The 17,988-nt window shown below is 45.8% G+C and overlaps 1 protein-coding gene across 1 annotated transcript in view; it reads right to left on the reverse strand.

The window, feature by feature from the left end:
• Positions 1-284: 284 nt before the first annotated feature.
• LOC105697090 (B-cell lymphoma/leukemia 11A) overlaps positions 285-17,988 on the reverse strand; it is a 55,264-nt gene continuing 37,560 nt past the window's right edge. Inside the window, exon 3 of the mRNA XM_012420102.1 lies at positions 285-3,052. Coding sequence (XP_012275525.1) covers positions 927-3,052 — 2,126 coding nt within the window. The 3' untranslated portion in view covers positions 285-926. The remainder of the gene's footprint in view (positions 3,053-17,988) is intronic.

The raw sequence follows: 17,988 nt of genomic DNA on the forward strand, positions 1-17,988 counted from the left end.
TACACACGTTACGTAAGCCTAATTATATACAAAAGTGTAACGCCGGTTGCGCACTCCCTATCCACCCTCTTCCTCGTCTTCCCCTCGGCTTTCCCTGGAAAAAGAACGGAAGGAAAGCGTGAAGGATCCCAGCAAAAATCGCATCGATTTCCGCGGGGTCCGTGAGACGGAAATAAAAGACTGTACAAGAAAAGTTGCGACCGAGCCGCGATGCGCCCGACCGCTGCCTATACACATAATTATTTATATGTATATATATATATGTTCATATTTATAATATTTATATATTTATATCTCCGTATATTCACGTATTTATATGTATATATTACGGTACGTTACGTCGTTATTAAATAAATAATCTTCAAATGTGATAATAAAGTCGCTATGCCGTCGGAGCTATGTATAGTATGTATATCGGTATGTGTACAAGGAGATTTACAGTGGCGTCGCGCCGGACTCGATTCTCGGCCCGGCCGCGAGAGTGCGTCTCTTTGTGTGTGAATACACGGTCGGGGTGACCGCAGATCTTTTGAGGTTAGGTTCCCCACCCACAGGGGGTGGAGAAGGCGGAGCCACGGGGGGCTCCGGGTTATCGTCTCTTGGACGAAAGTCTTCGTGCTCCTCCATCGGGACCCTGTGTCCGTGAGTGTTCAGCTGAGTTGACCATTTCAGGGTCGCTGGTCCCGCAGGACTCTCGCCTCCACCATCGGAGACGAGGTCGGGTCCTTCCTGGTGCTCCTTCCGTTCCGGCTCCGCCCCGGCCTTCCTTGAAGAGTCCGTGCTTCCGCCGTTCAGGAACCTTCTTCCGGGTCTTCTTCAGGGACCTCGGTCCTCTCGGTACACCGGGCTGTACGTGTCTAGTACACCGGATAGGGCGGCCTGTGCGGCCATAACGGTGGTATAGGCGGCAGGCTGCCGTTCCACGATCAAGTATCCTTGGTACTGACCGACGAGTCCTCGTCCTGACTTCCCGGGTACGGGATGCCCAGCTTCGGGCCCTGCTGCACCACCACCACGCACTTCCGCATGTGCTTTTCTAGGGTGCTGGGCACAGAGAAGGGCATCTCGCAGAACCGACACTTATAGGTGTCCTTACCCACGCGACCGTGCGTCTTCATGTGCCTCGTCAACTTCGAGCTCTGGGCACAAGCATAGGTGCACAGGTCGCATTTGTAGGGCTTTTCACCAGTGTGGGACCTTCGGTGGACCGTCAGGTTGGAGCAGTTCTTGAAAACCTTGCCGCAGAACTCGCAAGTGTCGTTTCGCCCGCTGCGTTCCTTCTTCAGGAGCGGGCTGGGTAGACCTTGCAGGGAGAGACTGGAGGTGGTGGCTTTGGAGGCCTTTCGGAACTCGTTGTTCTCCAGGTAGTGTGGGTTCGGCAACCAGAGGCCTCCAAAGTCTGGCCCTGCCGACCTGGGGAACCCCTGGCCGGAGAAGATGTTCGGGGTAGCACCGGAGTTGAAGTTCGTGGGCGAGAGGGCACTGTCCTTCTCCTTGTTGTTGTTTAGAGAGTTGGTCAGACTGTTTGCCGGGGACTCCGTCTTGATGAAGCCCCCGCGATGGTTTTCCTGAAGAGCCTGCCTGTAGGCCTCGGAGTACTGCGCGATGTTGCTGAGGCCGAACTTCTCCATGAGGTCCCCGACGAGGCTGGGTTTCTGTTCGGACCTGCCTCCACCGCCACCGCCACCTCCGCCACCTCCGTCTTCGCTGTTCTGGCCTTGGGTGGTGCTGAGATCCTCGGGGGTGTTTTCTTCGGCGTCATCGCCGCCCTTCGGGTCCCCTTCATCTGCCTCGTCCAGGTCCATGTTCTCGTCGCAGCTGCTGCCGTCGTCTGGGACGGTCTCCACGCTACCTTGAGGGCTGGCCGCCACGTTGACGTTATCCTGGTGCTCCTTCCTCATGTGCTTTCGCAGCTCCGCGAAACTCGATAGCTCCAACTCGCACACCTCGCACCTCTGGGAGGAAGCGTCCTGTGCCGTCTCCTGGTAGGCCACTCGGTCCTTGTCCTGGTGGCTCCGTCTGTGGTTCATCAGGTTCGACTGGAAGCGGAACTTCTTGTCGCAGACCTCGCAGGTAAAGACCGTCTCGGAGTCCACGATGATGGGGGTCGATGCAACGGGTGGGCTAGTTTTCTCACTGTCGGTGGAATTGTTGTTGTTGTTGTTGTGGTGGCCAACGGGGCTCTGCGTATAGCAGGGCGGTGAGTTCTCCTTCTGATGGGGATGGACCAGGGTAGACGCGACAACGGTCGCCGCGGCTGCGCTCGCTGGGGGGTTCGCGACCGGACTGGGTGGTTCTGGGGGGACCCCGGGGACACCAGGGACGCCTTGAGGACCAGGGTTTGTGGGGTTGGGATTCGGAGCCGCGCCTAAGGACGGGTTAGCGAGGCTCCTTAGGCGCGCCGAGTAAAAATCCAGATTAGCTTCTAGAGGGAGTGGCGGATGGCCCTGGGTGGGCAGTCCACGACCATGGGACAGCTCCGCCAGGTTGGCCAGGTTCCGCGCGTTGTTCAGCGAGTCCAGAGAACTCCTGACTAGCGAGTCCCCCAGGTTTAGGCCGTCCATGCCGCGCAGTGGGTCCCCCAGGTTCTGGAGGCTCCTGGTGGCGGTTTGCAGGTCCTGTAGACCCCGATAACTAGCCGCCAGGGGGTTCAGTGCCAGGAAGTCTGGCCTGAACATGGGTGGAAATGTCCGCTCCAGGTGTGGCGGCACTCTCAGGAAACTGTGCAGAGGGTCTCCGACCAGCGTCGCCGAGGACTGCAGTTGTCGTCCTCCGCTGCTCCCGCTCGAATTCGTCCCTCCCGAGGAGTTCGCCGCCGAGGAACTCCCGGTCGACTTGCCGCTCAGGTTCAGGTGGTTCGGCGGACTCAGGTGGTGGACGTGCGTCGGCGTCGGCGTCGGCGGACTCGGCGCCGGCGTGTTCGACGTCGAGTTCCCCGAGGACGAGGACGAGGTATAGAGCCGCGCCCCGTGCACGCTCTGCACGTGTTGCAGCAGCTCCCAGGCCGAGGTTGGTCGACGCGAGCATTGGGAGCATTGCAGCCATCTTGGTTCTGAAACAGAAACCGCGGACGAAGAGTTTAGCTGGGTTGACGTTTTGTCATTTCGATGCATTCTCCATTAAAGTGCATCTTATCATTTAATAAATTCGTTCCGAAGTAATACAAAGAAGGGTAACTTTGATACAATTGCAGTTTCTTCAGACCTTAAGGGGGATGTGAAAGTGGCATCTGAGGAGTCAATCGTTTATGGAACTTTTCTCCGAAGTGGGTGTACCGAATCGTTTCAAACTTGACAACGCGAACTTAAAGGCTGTAAGGAAGATCCCGACACCCATGTGATTTCATTTCTTACAGTGTTAAAATTATCTATAAAGAAATGTGATAAAATTTAAATTTCATGGCTGTCAGGAACTCCTTAACGCCTCCATATTTACATTGTAACATTTGGAACGATTCGGTACACCCAGTTCGGAGAGAAGTTTCATAAACGATACTATGTCGATGCCGCTTTCATGTCACCTTAAAAGTGGCAGATATAAAATATTTCTTCCACTTATAGGTCTAGACTAGAACTTAATTCATGTTAAACAAAGCGAGGCTCAAAAACGGTGCTTGAAGAAAAATCGCAGAAAACGAAATGCACGAAAGAAAGATTTAAAGGGCAGCTGTCGCGTCCGTTTCCCAGATGTACGTTGCGCTTCCACCCCTAAAGTTTCATAAACAAGAAACGTGGACGGTATAAAGTGGCCAGGGTTATCCAGGTCAGGGTAGTCAATCCACGTCGCCTAATCTTCACCTCCACGGTGCAACTTGTTCCAAGGTGCTAGATGTTAGACAATGAATCCAACGTAACGCAGCGTTTCATTTCCCGGACTCGCTGAACCCGCAAATCCCGCGTGCTCATAACGAGCCGGCGATTAGGGCGATAACACGTCGATATTGGGCATCGGTCGTCCCGTTGAAAATCGGCGAGATTAATCGGCCGAAGAGGAGCGTCGCGATTCGTCGCGGCGTCGTCGAGCATACGTCGGGGGGTGCGCAAGTCGTAAAAACGTATCGCGCCCCTCCGGGCGTCCAGCCCCTTAATTTTCAATTTCCACGTCCCCGAGACTTTTCCTCCCCCTCGGTCCGATCCTTTGTCTCTGTCCCCGGTCCCCGGATTTCTCCGTCCGCGGGCGGAATTTCGAATTCAAACGGCACGCCTGCGTCAAATTGCGGCCGCGATCTGCGGAGGGGTGGCTCAGAAAAGAGAAAAAAAAAAAAAATAATATCGTCCGCCGATAATCGAGGGGTGGCTCCCGAAACTGACCCTTAACGACTTCCCGTGCCTTGGCCGGGGAGCTTGGTTTTGAATTTCAATGTTTTTAATCCCGGAATATCGGATCCTCGGAGCCATTTTTCACGCCCCATGGACCCCGGGGTGGCGGTTCCCCGGGATTTTATTAATTCCGCCGAGGCTCCCCTGGACGCCGGAAAGGAGCGAGACGCCGCCATGTGTTCTCTGGCCACCCTCTTCGCCTCGAGAGGACCGCGAGGAGCATATTCTCGACGCCTCGTAATTCTCGACCAGCGTGTCCCCTCGCGCCCTGATTTTCGCCATTGCGGGAGTCATAAACCCTCCGAGGAATAGCCAGAGTCGCCGAGGTTACTTACTGCCGGCGCTTTCTTTTGTCGGCCGCTTTTCGATTCGACCTCGATTTATTTCGCATGCATTCGTAAATGTAAGATATAAAGTACCTATTAACCATTACGGAGAATCGAAACGAAGTCATCCGCGCGCTCCAAGTGTTCTCTTCAGGCACAATTTTGATCTCTATTTCCATTGACACATCAAATATATACTCCCAGCTCGAATCAATCACCGATTAACCCAGTCACTATGAACATCTTGAGTCTGTCAGACAAAGCTACATCACCAATATGATAATTGCACCCTCGCATTGCAAAAAAGAGCCGCAAGAAAGTGCCGAGTCGACGTCCTCGATTTTTAACTTAACGGTCGAGCGTATCATTTTCCCCGATTGTTAAATCGTAAACGTCGATTATGCAGGATGGCACAAAAAATATCCCGGCAAAGTAAACACGGCCGACCGATTATCGATGAGATCGTCGATAAGCCAAAGGCGAAAAGAGATGCACTCCGAGTGAAAAACTAGCCGTTCATAAACCCTCCGAGGAATAGCCAGAGTCGTCGAGGTTACTTACTGCCGGCGTTTTCTTTTGTCGGCCGCTTTTCGATTCGACCTCGACGCACTCCGGTCGCGTTTTCATGGGGAATGACGTATCGAACGGGGCAATCTCGCCGGAAAATCAGCCTATCGCGTAAAAAGTGAGCCTAAGTTATTCAGCCAAATATTATCTAGGCAGTTAAGATACGGACTATCACGATGGCGTTAGAATTTATTAAGTTCGGAGCGTAAACTATTACTTTAAGCATCCCTCGAGGCGGAACAAAGGATTTCGGGTGAATCTTAGATTGAAATTCGTGATCATCGTATAGCGAGGAAAATCGATTTACAAACAATTTGCAGACCATTTGCTACATGAAATGTCTGCAATATGTTTACGCATATTGCACAGTAAGTATGAAGAAAAATTTGCGGTACACTTGTCACGCCATGGCTCAAATATGAGCTACAGAAGCTGCAATTATTTACCGGCAATGTGTCAGATAAATTCAGCTGGACATATGCGTAGAAACATTGCGTGTACTTAACTTTGTTTCATACTTAAGTACTTTTCGTTCGTCATTGTGGACTGCAGATATGAGTTCCAAAACTCATAAGCGACACCCTCGTGACTTACTTAATGATCTCTTATGAGGAAAAATTTGATGCAAATTTAGCATCACTTTGTCTATCTGGGCAATGTCCACTTTTCTCAGACCCTCGAAGGAATTCTGACAAAATATTCAATTAGAATTAATACCGTAATGAAAACAGAGACACTTTATTCGGGGGTTTTTTGGGGAAGAATTTCGGAAAATATTTAATTCCGTAAGTGGAAACATCGAAAGATTTGAAATGATGGAAATGATTAACAAAGTGAGTTTATCACGAGTGATGGAAAAATCTGGTCATGCTGATTACACGCATACGTCGCATATCGCAGGACATTTTATGGTCGCGAACGAGAGGGAGAAGAGGAGAGCCGAAAGGTGGAGGGAGAAAAGAGTCCATAGGAGACAAAGGGCTGTAACGAAATAAAGCGATCCTAATTAAATGGCAGTCGGAGGCTGACTGTAGGCGGATAAAAAATCTTTGTTGTCTGAGATGGCCTTAAAGCCGAGGCATCACTAAGACGCAACTCTACGGGAATTTCGTCGGGATGTTTCGAGGAGGATTTATCGTCACCGCGGCGAAAGGAAAGCTTCGATCTCGCGGGACTTAAAGAAGAAGACGCGCTTTTTCCCCCGAGTCCCACCCCTGGCGGAATTAATCTGCGAAAAGGGGTGCTTTCGGCTAGTTATCAATTTCATTGCACCCTCTGGACGGGGAAATAAAAGAGTAACATGGTAAAAGCAGAAATTTGGCCCTCATCCGAGGAAAAATTATGTTAAGATATTTCTAATTAAGATTTGGTTTCTGGAGGTCGATTCAAATATAAAAGGAAGCTCGCTTTTAGGTACGTTAAGCTGTAAACAGGGTGTTTATTCGACTATTTCAAGTTTTCCGGCTTTTATGGCATCAGGGAGTACAGTCAATTTTGAGTACATCTTTGATCGGTATGTTTCTCTTCTTGAAACGTACTTGAGCCTATTTAATATTAATTGAAATTAGATGTTTAGTCGATAGAGATTTCGTTTCAGTTTTACGTAAGGTCACGATTAAAGGAAGCTTTAATTTCGACACAGTTTGAACATTTATGTAACGTAAACAGTGTGCAGAAATGTTTTTTTCTAATATCCATTACTATGACAATTTGGACCTTACGCGTACTTCGTGACGCTTACAGAAAGCAAGACATTCCCTAATTTCATTTTTGTATAATTTTGTACTTTTACCTCTGCTTCGCCCACGAGCTTCATCGTCTCTCCCCGAAACAGAAAAGAACCGAATCTACCGAAAGCTCCCAGAAAGTTGGCCACATTCTCAAGAATTCGCGGTTAAAAGTGCTCTCCCCAATTAACTCGGTTTCTTCTCATTCCCCCGCAAAAGCCGAAAAGTGGGCCGTCATCTTTCGGGATTCCCACGAGTGGTTCGAAAAAGAGGCGTAGGAACTTCCTCGGGCCGTTTCGGAAACCGTTTCGAAAGAGCCCATCACCTTCCAGGGGGAGATGACTCACTGATTCGGGAGGACCATAGGTCTGTCATGAGTCAGTAAAGACAGTTTCTGCCGACCAAGTAAGAAACCACAAATAGTCCTTAGACCGACTTCTCGTCTCGAAGCTGCGAGTCAGCTCGAAAACGAGTTTGGTCGAATTTCGAGGCGTGACCATCGCCCTTTCCGGGACCATCGTCGCTTCCCGTTGGACTCCTTGCTGGGCTCGACCCCGGTTTTTGCCAGGAAGTCGAAAATATTGTCGACTTCCGTGCCCTGGAGTCGTAAGGGCGTCGAAGGGTGCGAGAAGATAAGCCAAGTACCCACATAAAGGTATATTGATTCACAGCCGGGCGGCTTTTCATATGCAAACTGCGCGGGTGGCCATCCGTTAGGATTACTTCTTGGGGGCACCGCGACGTGGACGCCCCGTGGAAAATCATCCTACGAGGAGTTGACTCATTCCACCGAGAAAGTCCATGGTAAAAAATATTTCCAGCCACAGGGCAGTATTTTATAACCGATTGCGGGCTGCGAGATGGTCCCGCTGATGGTGCCCAAGAGCTGGTCTTTGGGGGATCAGTGCTCATCCCTGACTTCGCACTATATCATTCAAGTTCGTCATTTCTGATAAAGTGCCTTCCAAAGAATTCCCCTAGGTTGTACGGAAAGTTATTGCACTTTTCGCTGTCTTAGATTTGACACGGTGGTTTCAAATAATGACGTATCTCTTCTATGCCCTGATAAAAATGCTCATGTCAATTTACGTACTCAATCGCTGGTTATCTCGGTGCCACAATAAATTGCAGGAAAATTCCATCGTCTCTGTAATATCACATTACATTTAATTCAAGTAAAAATTCATTTTCGCAATTTTTACATTTTACGTTTTTCTGGGTAAAGCTTCAGTTATGAGATATGTTATAATGTATAATACGTAAATTTCCATCGATTTTTATCAGAGTGTTCATGTTATATATTAGTTTAAAGCGCAGACTTTGATACTTTGATGGCAGTAACTATGGTTTAGATATTATTTTCTGTTTTATTTATACCGTTTAATGAGAGATGGGTGGGGGGGAGCTAATTCAACACAAGCTTAACGTTCTCGTACCAGTTGAAAATGGACCCTAAGGCAGTTGTAGTGGCTCAAAGTATTAACAATTCACTTGGTCTGGGGACCGTTAACAAATATACAGCGCAATGATGGTTTCAAAAGTTCCATGGTGGAGACGAGAGTCTTGAAGATCAAGAGCGTTCTGAACGACCATTGACAACGACTACTTAAAGGTGTTATTATAACATTTAGAATACAATAATTGTTATGGAAATGGAGAGCGAAGCTTGCGCCTTAAAATGGTACGTAACAATGATTTAAAGAAGCAACGACTTTATTTAAAGGTAAAGTGTCAAATCTTAAATAGCAAAAACCGCAATAACTTTCTGTATCGTTTAATAAATCCTGGGGAAGTACAAGTGTTTTGTATCGCGTTGCGTGTATGTTATTAAAAATATAGAGTTGTAATATCGATATTTTACAGAGCTGGTTTATAAGAGATCAGGGTTTATCCCTGACTTCTCCCTATCGTTGGAGTTTGTAATTTCCAATGAGGTACTTTCCAAGGCAATTTTTACAAAATTGAAGTACGGTTACAACAACATGAGGTCTTGGATGTATGTAAGGTCTTAGAAATTACAATGACCGTGAACACTACATTTTGATTCGTGTCTTTCAGTTCATTTATAGTCCACGTATAGACATTGTGGGTATGCACCTTAGTAAGACGTCGACGTAAACTGACTTAATTCCCCAGTGCTAAGAAAAGAACTCAATCGCAGTAATGAACTTTTCCTTGACGAGGTGAGTCTACCGACCTGAAATGTGGGAAAATACTTGGCGATGAAAAACTAGTACTTCACAGACCATTCTTACGTTCCTATCCTCAAGGCCGAAGTGAAGAACACAACTTACGTTCAGCAAAAATCGTTCGATAAATCTCACTCGAGAGTTTATACTGGAGAATAAAAAGAATTCAGATAGCCACAGAAAGTGGTAATTTTCTGGCGTTATTAGAATAAACCAGCGTCCATGACAAGTCTCTTGGCGATTCTCGTGAAATCTGCAGATTCAGCTCCAAATAGATGAAGCGAATATTAATTGAAATAAAGTGAAATCTGGGAAAGGAAGAAAAAATCCTATCAACAAGGTGAAACTCAGAAACCGGCGACACCAGATCCTTGAAACTCGAAAGGCAGTTTGGGGTGAAAAAAGGCAGCATCCTTCAGACATTCTAACGTGCTCATTTTGAGGGCTGCAGTCGCAAAAGTGACCGACCGATCTTCCCCAGAAATTGCCCGACAAATTGGCGCTCCTCGGCGTTTACGATGAAATCGCTCGGAAGGGCATTGTTTAACAGTGAATCGGGCCCTGGTCATCTTCCGGATACTCCTTTTGGATCTTCTTCACGCAAGACTTCGTACCCCTTCGCGGCGCCGAAGGGGTAGTTCTCAAGTGGCCGGTTTCCGGGGGCAGTTCGACGACTCGTATAACTCGACCCTCGCCCTTGCAAACCGCTCTACCAGAATGTCTAAACTTTTCCAATAATACATAAACGGCCCTGCGTTTTCAACTAGTTTCGAGCTACCTCGCAGCAATTTTAGATTAGACAAAGTAGCGTGACGCTTTTCAGAGACAACTTTGTCGGCCAAGTTAAATCGAATGCATCCGCGTTTCGATGGATCGCGCCGATAAAACCGTAGATTTTACCCGGCAATTTGTATAACTTCAGGTAGCATTCTTTCCGCGGATAAATATCACGACACTTCGACCCTAAATCGACGAATTTATTTACGATTTTATCAATGCAGTACTTTATTCACCAAAATCGAATTTCGATATAACAATGTAGCGGGTTTAAAATTAAAAGAATTGAGTTACTTGGAATATTAAAGGATTTATAAACGGAGCGGTATTGGCTTTCTGCATTTTATGTTTATGCTCGAGGTAGGAGTACTTGCAGTTTCCGATGTTATGGATTTTTTAGTGTAATTCCTGCCTACCTGTCGGCATTATCAGAATTCATGCGGTGGACGCGCATTATCACAAACGGCTCGGCGAGCTTCGGATTTCGGTCCCGTGACCATTTACGACAAAGGCCTTTAATCCGTTGACGTGACAATATTAAAATATCGATTAGCTAACGTATGCGACGTATGCACTTTGTGTCCGGGAAGGGTTGCAGTTAAAAGGGAACATGCGGCATGCATCATCCGACCAGGTAACTCGCGGGAGATTTTCAATCCGGGATTTTTGATACGAGGTTCAATCGGCGTTTGAACCGTGATTTGTTTTTGAGCCGATCGAGTAATTGGTTAGTTACTGACTTTTCAAGTTTTGTACAGATACCTCCATAATATCGCGCAACGCGGACACGGCTATTCTCTATTAACTTCATTGGAAGAATAAATAAAAATATTAATATCCTTCACAAAAATGTATATATTAAGTACTTATTCCAAAATCGTTCGTCCATTCGTCTAACCGTGCTGTTTTTTTTTCAACCGTTATTTTTCTGCAACTCTATTTTATTTTGGTTAAGGTGACATGAAAGTGGCATCCGAGGGGCCAATCATTTATGCAAATTTTCTCCGCACTGGATGTATCGAATCGTTTGAAATTTTGCCACATGAATATCAGGACTCTAGAAAAGGTCCTAACATGCCTGAAATTTAATTTTGTATAAAACTTACAAAAGTATATGTAAAGAAATAAAAAATTTGTTATTTCATGGAGATCAGGACCTTCCTTAAGGCGTTGATGTTCACGAGGTAAAATATCAAACGATTCGAGATATCCAGTTTGGGGGAAATTTTTATAAACGAGACCTTTTAGACCCCACTTTCATATCACCTTAACAAGATTATGAAGTGAGATTAATTGAAAAAAATGTAGGTGTAAGACTATGCCATCTCAAAAGTGATAACAATTTCCGGCTCCGGATTTTGGAATCAGATTGCACTTCGGATCATCTCAGAAATATGGATGGTGCGTTTTGAGGACACTTTTGTCTTGCACGTCAGTATGTTCATTTTGTGCTCCGAGCATCCGGTGCACCTACGTACTTGAAATGAATGGCGCCTCGAAGGAACAGCAATACGTATGCACCGCGAATATACATAATGCATCCGATTTTCTTTTTCTGCGAGACGGACAAATAGTCTAGGCCCGACATAACGTTCTCCTTTGTGGTCAAAGTTGGTGTCTCGCGATTGGTCAAGCGGCTCTTGGAATCCCTTATGTCGAGCTCTCCTGACCACAAGCCAACTCGGAATCGAACTTCGATGTTCTGTCGGGCCACGTCGTGGGCAATATGTGTAAAAGACAGTCCCTTTGCCTTATTTCGCTTATAAACCTTCAGGAAGGACCATATTGCGTTACTGGGTGACACTGCTGGGGATCGACTTGTTAGCATGTTGAAGTTATTCACGTGCTAAACGTTGAAGTGAAGTGAAGGCTGCACCACGAGGCGCGTTGGCGGGAACTTAAAAAGGAATTCGAATGAACAGATCCCTAGCATTTTCGTTGAATATAATTGTAAGCTATGATTTATATTTACTAGGGAAATATTTATTAAACGTTGAAGTGAAGTGAAGGGTGCACCACGAGGCGCATCGGCGGAAATTAAAAAGGAATTCGAATGAACAGATCCCTAGCATATTCGTTGAACATAAATGTAAGTCATGATTTATATTTACTAGAGAAATAATTATTAAACATTGATGTGAAGTGAAGGCTGCACTACGAGGCGCGTCGGCGGGAACTTAAAAAAGAATTTGAATGAACAGATCCCTACCATTTTTGTAGGATATAAATATAAGTCATGATTTACATTTACTAGAGAAATAATTATTAAACGGTGAAGTGAAGGCTGCACCACGAGGCGCGTCGGCGGAAATTAAAAAGGAATTCGAATGAATAGATCCTTAGCATTTTCGTTGAACATAATTGTAAGCTATGATTTATATTTACTAGAGAAATAATTATTAAACGTTGAAGTGAAGTGAAGGCTGCACTACGAGGCGCGTCGGCGGAAACTTAAAAAGGAATTCGGAGGAAGAGTTCCCTAGCATTTTCGTAGGATGTAAATATAAGCCATGCTTTATATTTACTGGAGAAATAATTATTAATAAGGGGGTTTACTGAAACAAACTTAAATTTTAGAATAATAAAATGGGGGTTTTTAATCCAGGGTTTATTACAGTGATTAATGGTTCAAGCCCCTCACATTCTGTGTCACGGATGATACGTGAATAGAAGGTCGGGTAACAATTAAAGTAAAATGATTTATACGTTCTCAATGATTTATCATTACTCTCCTCGAGGAACATAACCTGCAAGCATGAGTTTAATAAGGCCGCTTCAATGCAACAACAAAGTGCAATTAGCAATTGCACAGAAATCATATTTCGCGGAGTAAGGGTATTTCTTGGGCATGGACTGATAAATTTCGCTACTTTGAGGAGAATATTTTATTGAAGATAATTGAGCAGGAGAGTTCTGTTTAATATTCATTTAGAGATTAAGATTTTTATCGCTGTAATGGCGACGTACTCGCTAATCAAAGGAATTCTCGTGCACCTCCTGCTAAATTTCGCTACTTGACGTGGGAGATTTTATGAATGAAAATTGTAGACAGTAAGACCAATGTAATATTTATTCCGAAGTTAGGATTCTTATCGTCATAGTGGCGATGTACTCGCTATTCAAATTAAAAATTGTGCGTCTACTGCTAAATTTCACCACTTTACGTGGGAAATTTTATGAAAGTAAATTGTGAAGCAGAGTCGAGTGCATCGTTCATTTCGAGGCCGGGATTTTTATCGTCGTAATGACGGTGTCTTCGTTAATCAGATTATAAAGTATCAATCCGCAATTAAATTTCACTTGGTTCAAAATATTTTATACAAGAAAACTGGCAAGCAAAGTTCGGTGTAATTATTTAATTTCGAGGTAAGGCTTTTTATCTCCATAATGGTGAAGTACTGGTTAATCGAATGAAGAATGCTTGTTCACCTCCTGCTAAATTTCACCCTTTGAAGTGGGAAACTTTGCGACAGAAATTGTGGAGCAAACTCGGATGCCCTCGGTTTGATTTTAGATTACGGAGGTGTACCGTCTAATCGAATAAAAAATTGTTGCAACTTGACCGGGACGAGTGATTCCGACAAATCGACAGTATGCACGAAGTGGTAGGACGGACGTGGAGGAAGGGTGGAAAAGTTGAGAGGAAAGCAGGGATCGGAGCAGGGCAATTCGCAAGCAATTCTCCGCTCGCCTCCGGCGATCCTCGGGTGGTCCTCGGCCGAGGGGTCGGAAAGAAACCATAAAGAGGCAGGAAACCGGGGAAACATGCCGTGAAAATTAATATTCCAGACAAACGTGACAGATAGATCAAATCTGCATCTCACCGGGACCGACCGGGTGTCAATTTCGGGGGATTACCGTTTCCCACCCTCGCGCGTGTCCCCGGCGACGTCTCCGACGGTTCCTCCAATCTGCCTTCCGGAGGTGCGCGTCTCTCCCTTTTCCTTCCTCCAAGCCGAAATCTTTTTCCTCGGAAAACGTATTCTCCACCCTCGAAGACCATCCCTTGAATGATATTTGCGAGGCGTTAACTAATTCGCTTAAATATTCCGATATCACTAGAAGGAAGTGGGTTGATTGCGAAGTCTGTTCTTTCGGCTGGAGATTCAAAATAATTATCCCTTATTATGTCATATTTCTTCCTCCACCCTCTAGGATGCAGCCGAATACCTCGATAACACCGGAATTAGTAACGATTAGTGTTAAAAATACGATCTAACACTTCTGGAGTTTCAGAACATCATCCCTTAAAACGAATGGTTGAGACGTAACCTTAAAAACCATGCATCCCCTTTTCCCTCCATTTTAACCTCCTTGAATTGAAATTCTCTGCAAACTCTTGTATCGCGCAATGAAGAAATCGTAATACCGATCGTAACGTAAGACCAGCAAGATACCACAAACCTAACTTGATCCACCTCTCACCCTTTGGTATCCTCCCCTCTATCAGTCCTAACCTGCAAATTTCTTCCACTTTACTTTAAACTCTTAATTAAATTCACTCTAAACCCTTGAAAAATAAAACCATGAAACTCTTTCAGACGCCCAAAACATAAAAAACCCAGCTGGTCCCTTCTATCACCCTTTGATATCATCTCTATTTAATGCTCATCAGCATCCAAAGCCCCACAGTAGCGCAATTAATGTAATTTACCTTTTCGATCACTTTTTAGATCCTCAGCCCACGTCTCCAATCCCACATTAAGACCCTGGTCTTATCCCGATCCCTTGACAATTAACCGATTACAAGAACGAAGAACAGGTGCATCGGACACCGCTACAGAATTCAGAAGAAGCAGGGACACGTTCCGGACACGTGGATACATTACGGGGATGCATCTCGTTTACCGGGCGAGCGATCGGGCACCCCTGTGCGTGCGGGCCATCATCGCACGCGTTTTACCTGATCGCACGCACGCGGAGCAGCGGTTGGCTCGTGCGCACCACGTGGCCGGACAATGGGACGATTCTAATTGGGCTGCGACTCGTCCGGCAACAAAAAATCCGACAAAAACGCGTCGAAAAGGGCTTGGGGAGCGGGGCCGTATGGCCGGCGGGAGCGGGATGAGCACGAGCGAGCGAAGGGTTAACTCGGATTTTTGGGGGAGGGTCGAAGGACAAGAGTCGCCCGAGAAAGGACTCCTCCAACTCTACAGGGACATCCGGTGGCTCGAGACCGGCTGCGGCATCCTGAAATCTCGATTAAGGACGCTGGAACCGCGGTTCCTTTTCTTCGGTAGAATGGAAGCCAGTCTTTCTGGTGAGGGTCGAGAAATGATTTATTTATCCTAGTTTTTTCTGTCTTTCAGAAACTAGTTGGTTTCATTTGGTTGGATCTGGTAGCTGTAAAATGATGCGATGGTTGGGGGATGGTAAAGATACACCTGGTGCTACTGTTGATGAGGTGGGGGCTGGGGCAGTGGTGTCTGGTGAAATGGTAAATGCAAAAGTATGATAGATTTTTTGTTGAATTTTCCAAGTTTTGTTATAGGAATATCCGGTGATTCAAGAACCGATTAAGCCATCCTGAAATCTCGATTAAGGACGCTGGAATCGCGGTTCCTTTTCTTCGGTAGAATGGAAGCCTGTCTTTCTGGTAGGGGTCGAGAAATGATTTATTTATCCTAGTTTTTTCTGTCTTTCAGAAACTAGTTGGTTTCATTTGGTTGGATCCGGTAGCTATGAAATGATGCGATGTTTGGGGGATGGTAAAGATACACCTGGTGCTACCATTGATGAGGTGGGGGCTAGGGCAGTGGTGTCTGGTGAAATGGTAAAGTCAAAAGTATGATAGATTTTTTGTTGAATTTTCCAAGTTTTGTTATAGGAATATCCGGTGATTTAAGAACCGATTAAGCCATCCTGAAATCTCGATTAAGGACGCTGGAATCGCGGTTCCTTTTCTTCGGTAGAATGGAAACCTGTCTTTCTGGTGAGGGTCGAGAAATGATTTATTTATCGTAGTGTTTTCTGTCTCTCAGAAACTAGTTGGTTTCATTTGGTTGGATCTGGTAGCTGTAAAATGATGCGATGGTTGGGGGATGGTAAAGATACACCTGGTGCTACTGTTGATGAGGTGGGGGCTGGGGCAGTGGTGTTTAGTGAAATGGTAAATGCAAAAGTATGATAGATTTTTTGTTGAATTTTCCAAGTTTTGTTATAGGAATATCCTGCGGCATCCTGAAATCTCGATTAAGGACGCTGGAACCGCGATTCTTCTTCTTCGGTAGAATGTACGCGTCTTTCTAGTGGGGGTCGAGAAATGATTTATTTATCCTAGTTTTTTCTGCCTTTCAGAAACTAGTTGGTGTCATTTGGTTGGATCTGGTAGCTATGAAATGATGCGATGTTTGGGGGATGGTAAAGATACACCTAGTGCTACTGTTGATGAGGTGGGGGCTGGGGCAGTGGTGTCTGGTGAAATGGTAAATGCAAAAGTATGATAGATTTTTTGTTGAATTTTCCAAGTTTTGTTATAGGAATATTCGGTGATTCAAGAACCGATTAAGCCATCCTGAAATCTCGATTAAGGACGCTGGAACCGCGATTCTTCTTCTTCGGTAGAATGTACGCCAATCTTTATAGTGGGGGTCGAGAAATGATTTATTTATCCTAGTTTTTTCTGTCTTTCAGAAACTAGTTGGTGTCATTTGGTTGGATCCGGTACCCGTGAAATGATGCGATATTTGGGGGATGGTAGAGATACACCTGGTGCAACCGTTGATGAGGTGGGGGCTGGTTTAGTGGTGTCCGGTGAAGTGGTAAATGCGATAACGTGAAAGGTTTTTTGTTGCGGAATTGTGCAGGAGGAATTTTGCAAGTTTTATGCCACATATTAGATCCGATGTTAGGATCAGAAAGGGGGACTTTTCAGTAGCGTATAATATTTAGAAAAAGAACGTAAAGTACGGGAATTCGAGGCTCTCTATCGAGACTTCAACGTCTAAGAATAATCGAAAGACATTTTTGATTGGAACAAGGAAGTGAGTTAAAAGTTTCTTCGACAGTTAAACGTTTCTTCGGGTGAAAAGTAACCTTCTTGACCATTTTCAATCCTCGTACGTGCACAACTGGCACGTTTTCGAGCGATTGCGAATTTATGAACTCCGAATCGACCCTACTCCCAACTCATTCCTTATTACGAGGGTATTCATCGAGCGTTGCGCTCCTTTTCCCAAGAGAGGCAGAAAAGGCGGGGCAGAAAACGCTCCAGAAAAAGGGGGGAAAGCGTTACACTTTTCACACGCGTTAACGGGCATTCTGGCGACACCCGCGCGTTAACCCCTTTCGAAATCTGACAATGTGGCTGCGACAAAGGGTGAGTTTCAGGCCGCACCCCCGAAAGCGGAGCGCTTTAAATTCAAAAATCGAATCCCCCGAACGCCATTGTTCGCGATCGTTGGCCCATGTCGGACATCACATGGCAGCGAGGTAACAGTACTTTAAACTCCCTTTTTTATTCACGATCGATGCACCACTTTCGATCACCGGGTGGACTCGGTTGCGATGATTTCATGTGGTCCGTCTCTCTGCTGTCGAGCTCCCGAAAGATAAAAACAAAACGGAAACGCGTCCCCCTGCAGATTAACGGCCTCGAGATGATGATAAACCACGTGACGTTTTTTGTAAAATAAATTAAATGATATGTTCTCCTTTTGTGGCGTTAACTTTTTATCGCCGTTGCTTCAACCATCTGCCACTGAACAACAAATAACTCGTCAACGAGAAACTTCCCACTTTTCACGAAGAACGTGTCCTGACAGTTGTTAAAAAGTCGCAAAACGCGAGAACCCGTCTGGATGTTTCGAATCGCGTCTAACTCTGCAAAGTGAACACGAAGACTAAGGAAGGTCCTGACACCCATACAATTTCAGGTTCTATTGAAATGGTTTAAAAATGTCTATAAACAAATTTAAAGAAATTAAAATTTCATGGATGGCAGAACCTCCATTGCAGCCACCATATTCACATTCTACGGTTTCAAGCCATTCGGTACGTCTAGTTCGGAGAAAAGTTTCGTAAGACCTCTTTGCCACCACTTTCACATCACCTTAAGACAAAAGCCCCCCCGAACTTCCTCCTC

Source organism: Orussus abietinus, unplaced genomic scaffold (genome assembly GCF_000612105.2).
Source record: "Orussus abietinus isolate OABI.00-Male unplaced genomic scaffold, Oabi_2.0 scaffold57, whole genome shotgun sequence".
Lineage (NCBI taxonomy): Eukaryota > Metazoa > Arthropoda > Insecta > Hymenoptera > Orussidae > Orussus > Orussus abietinus.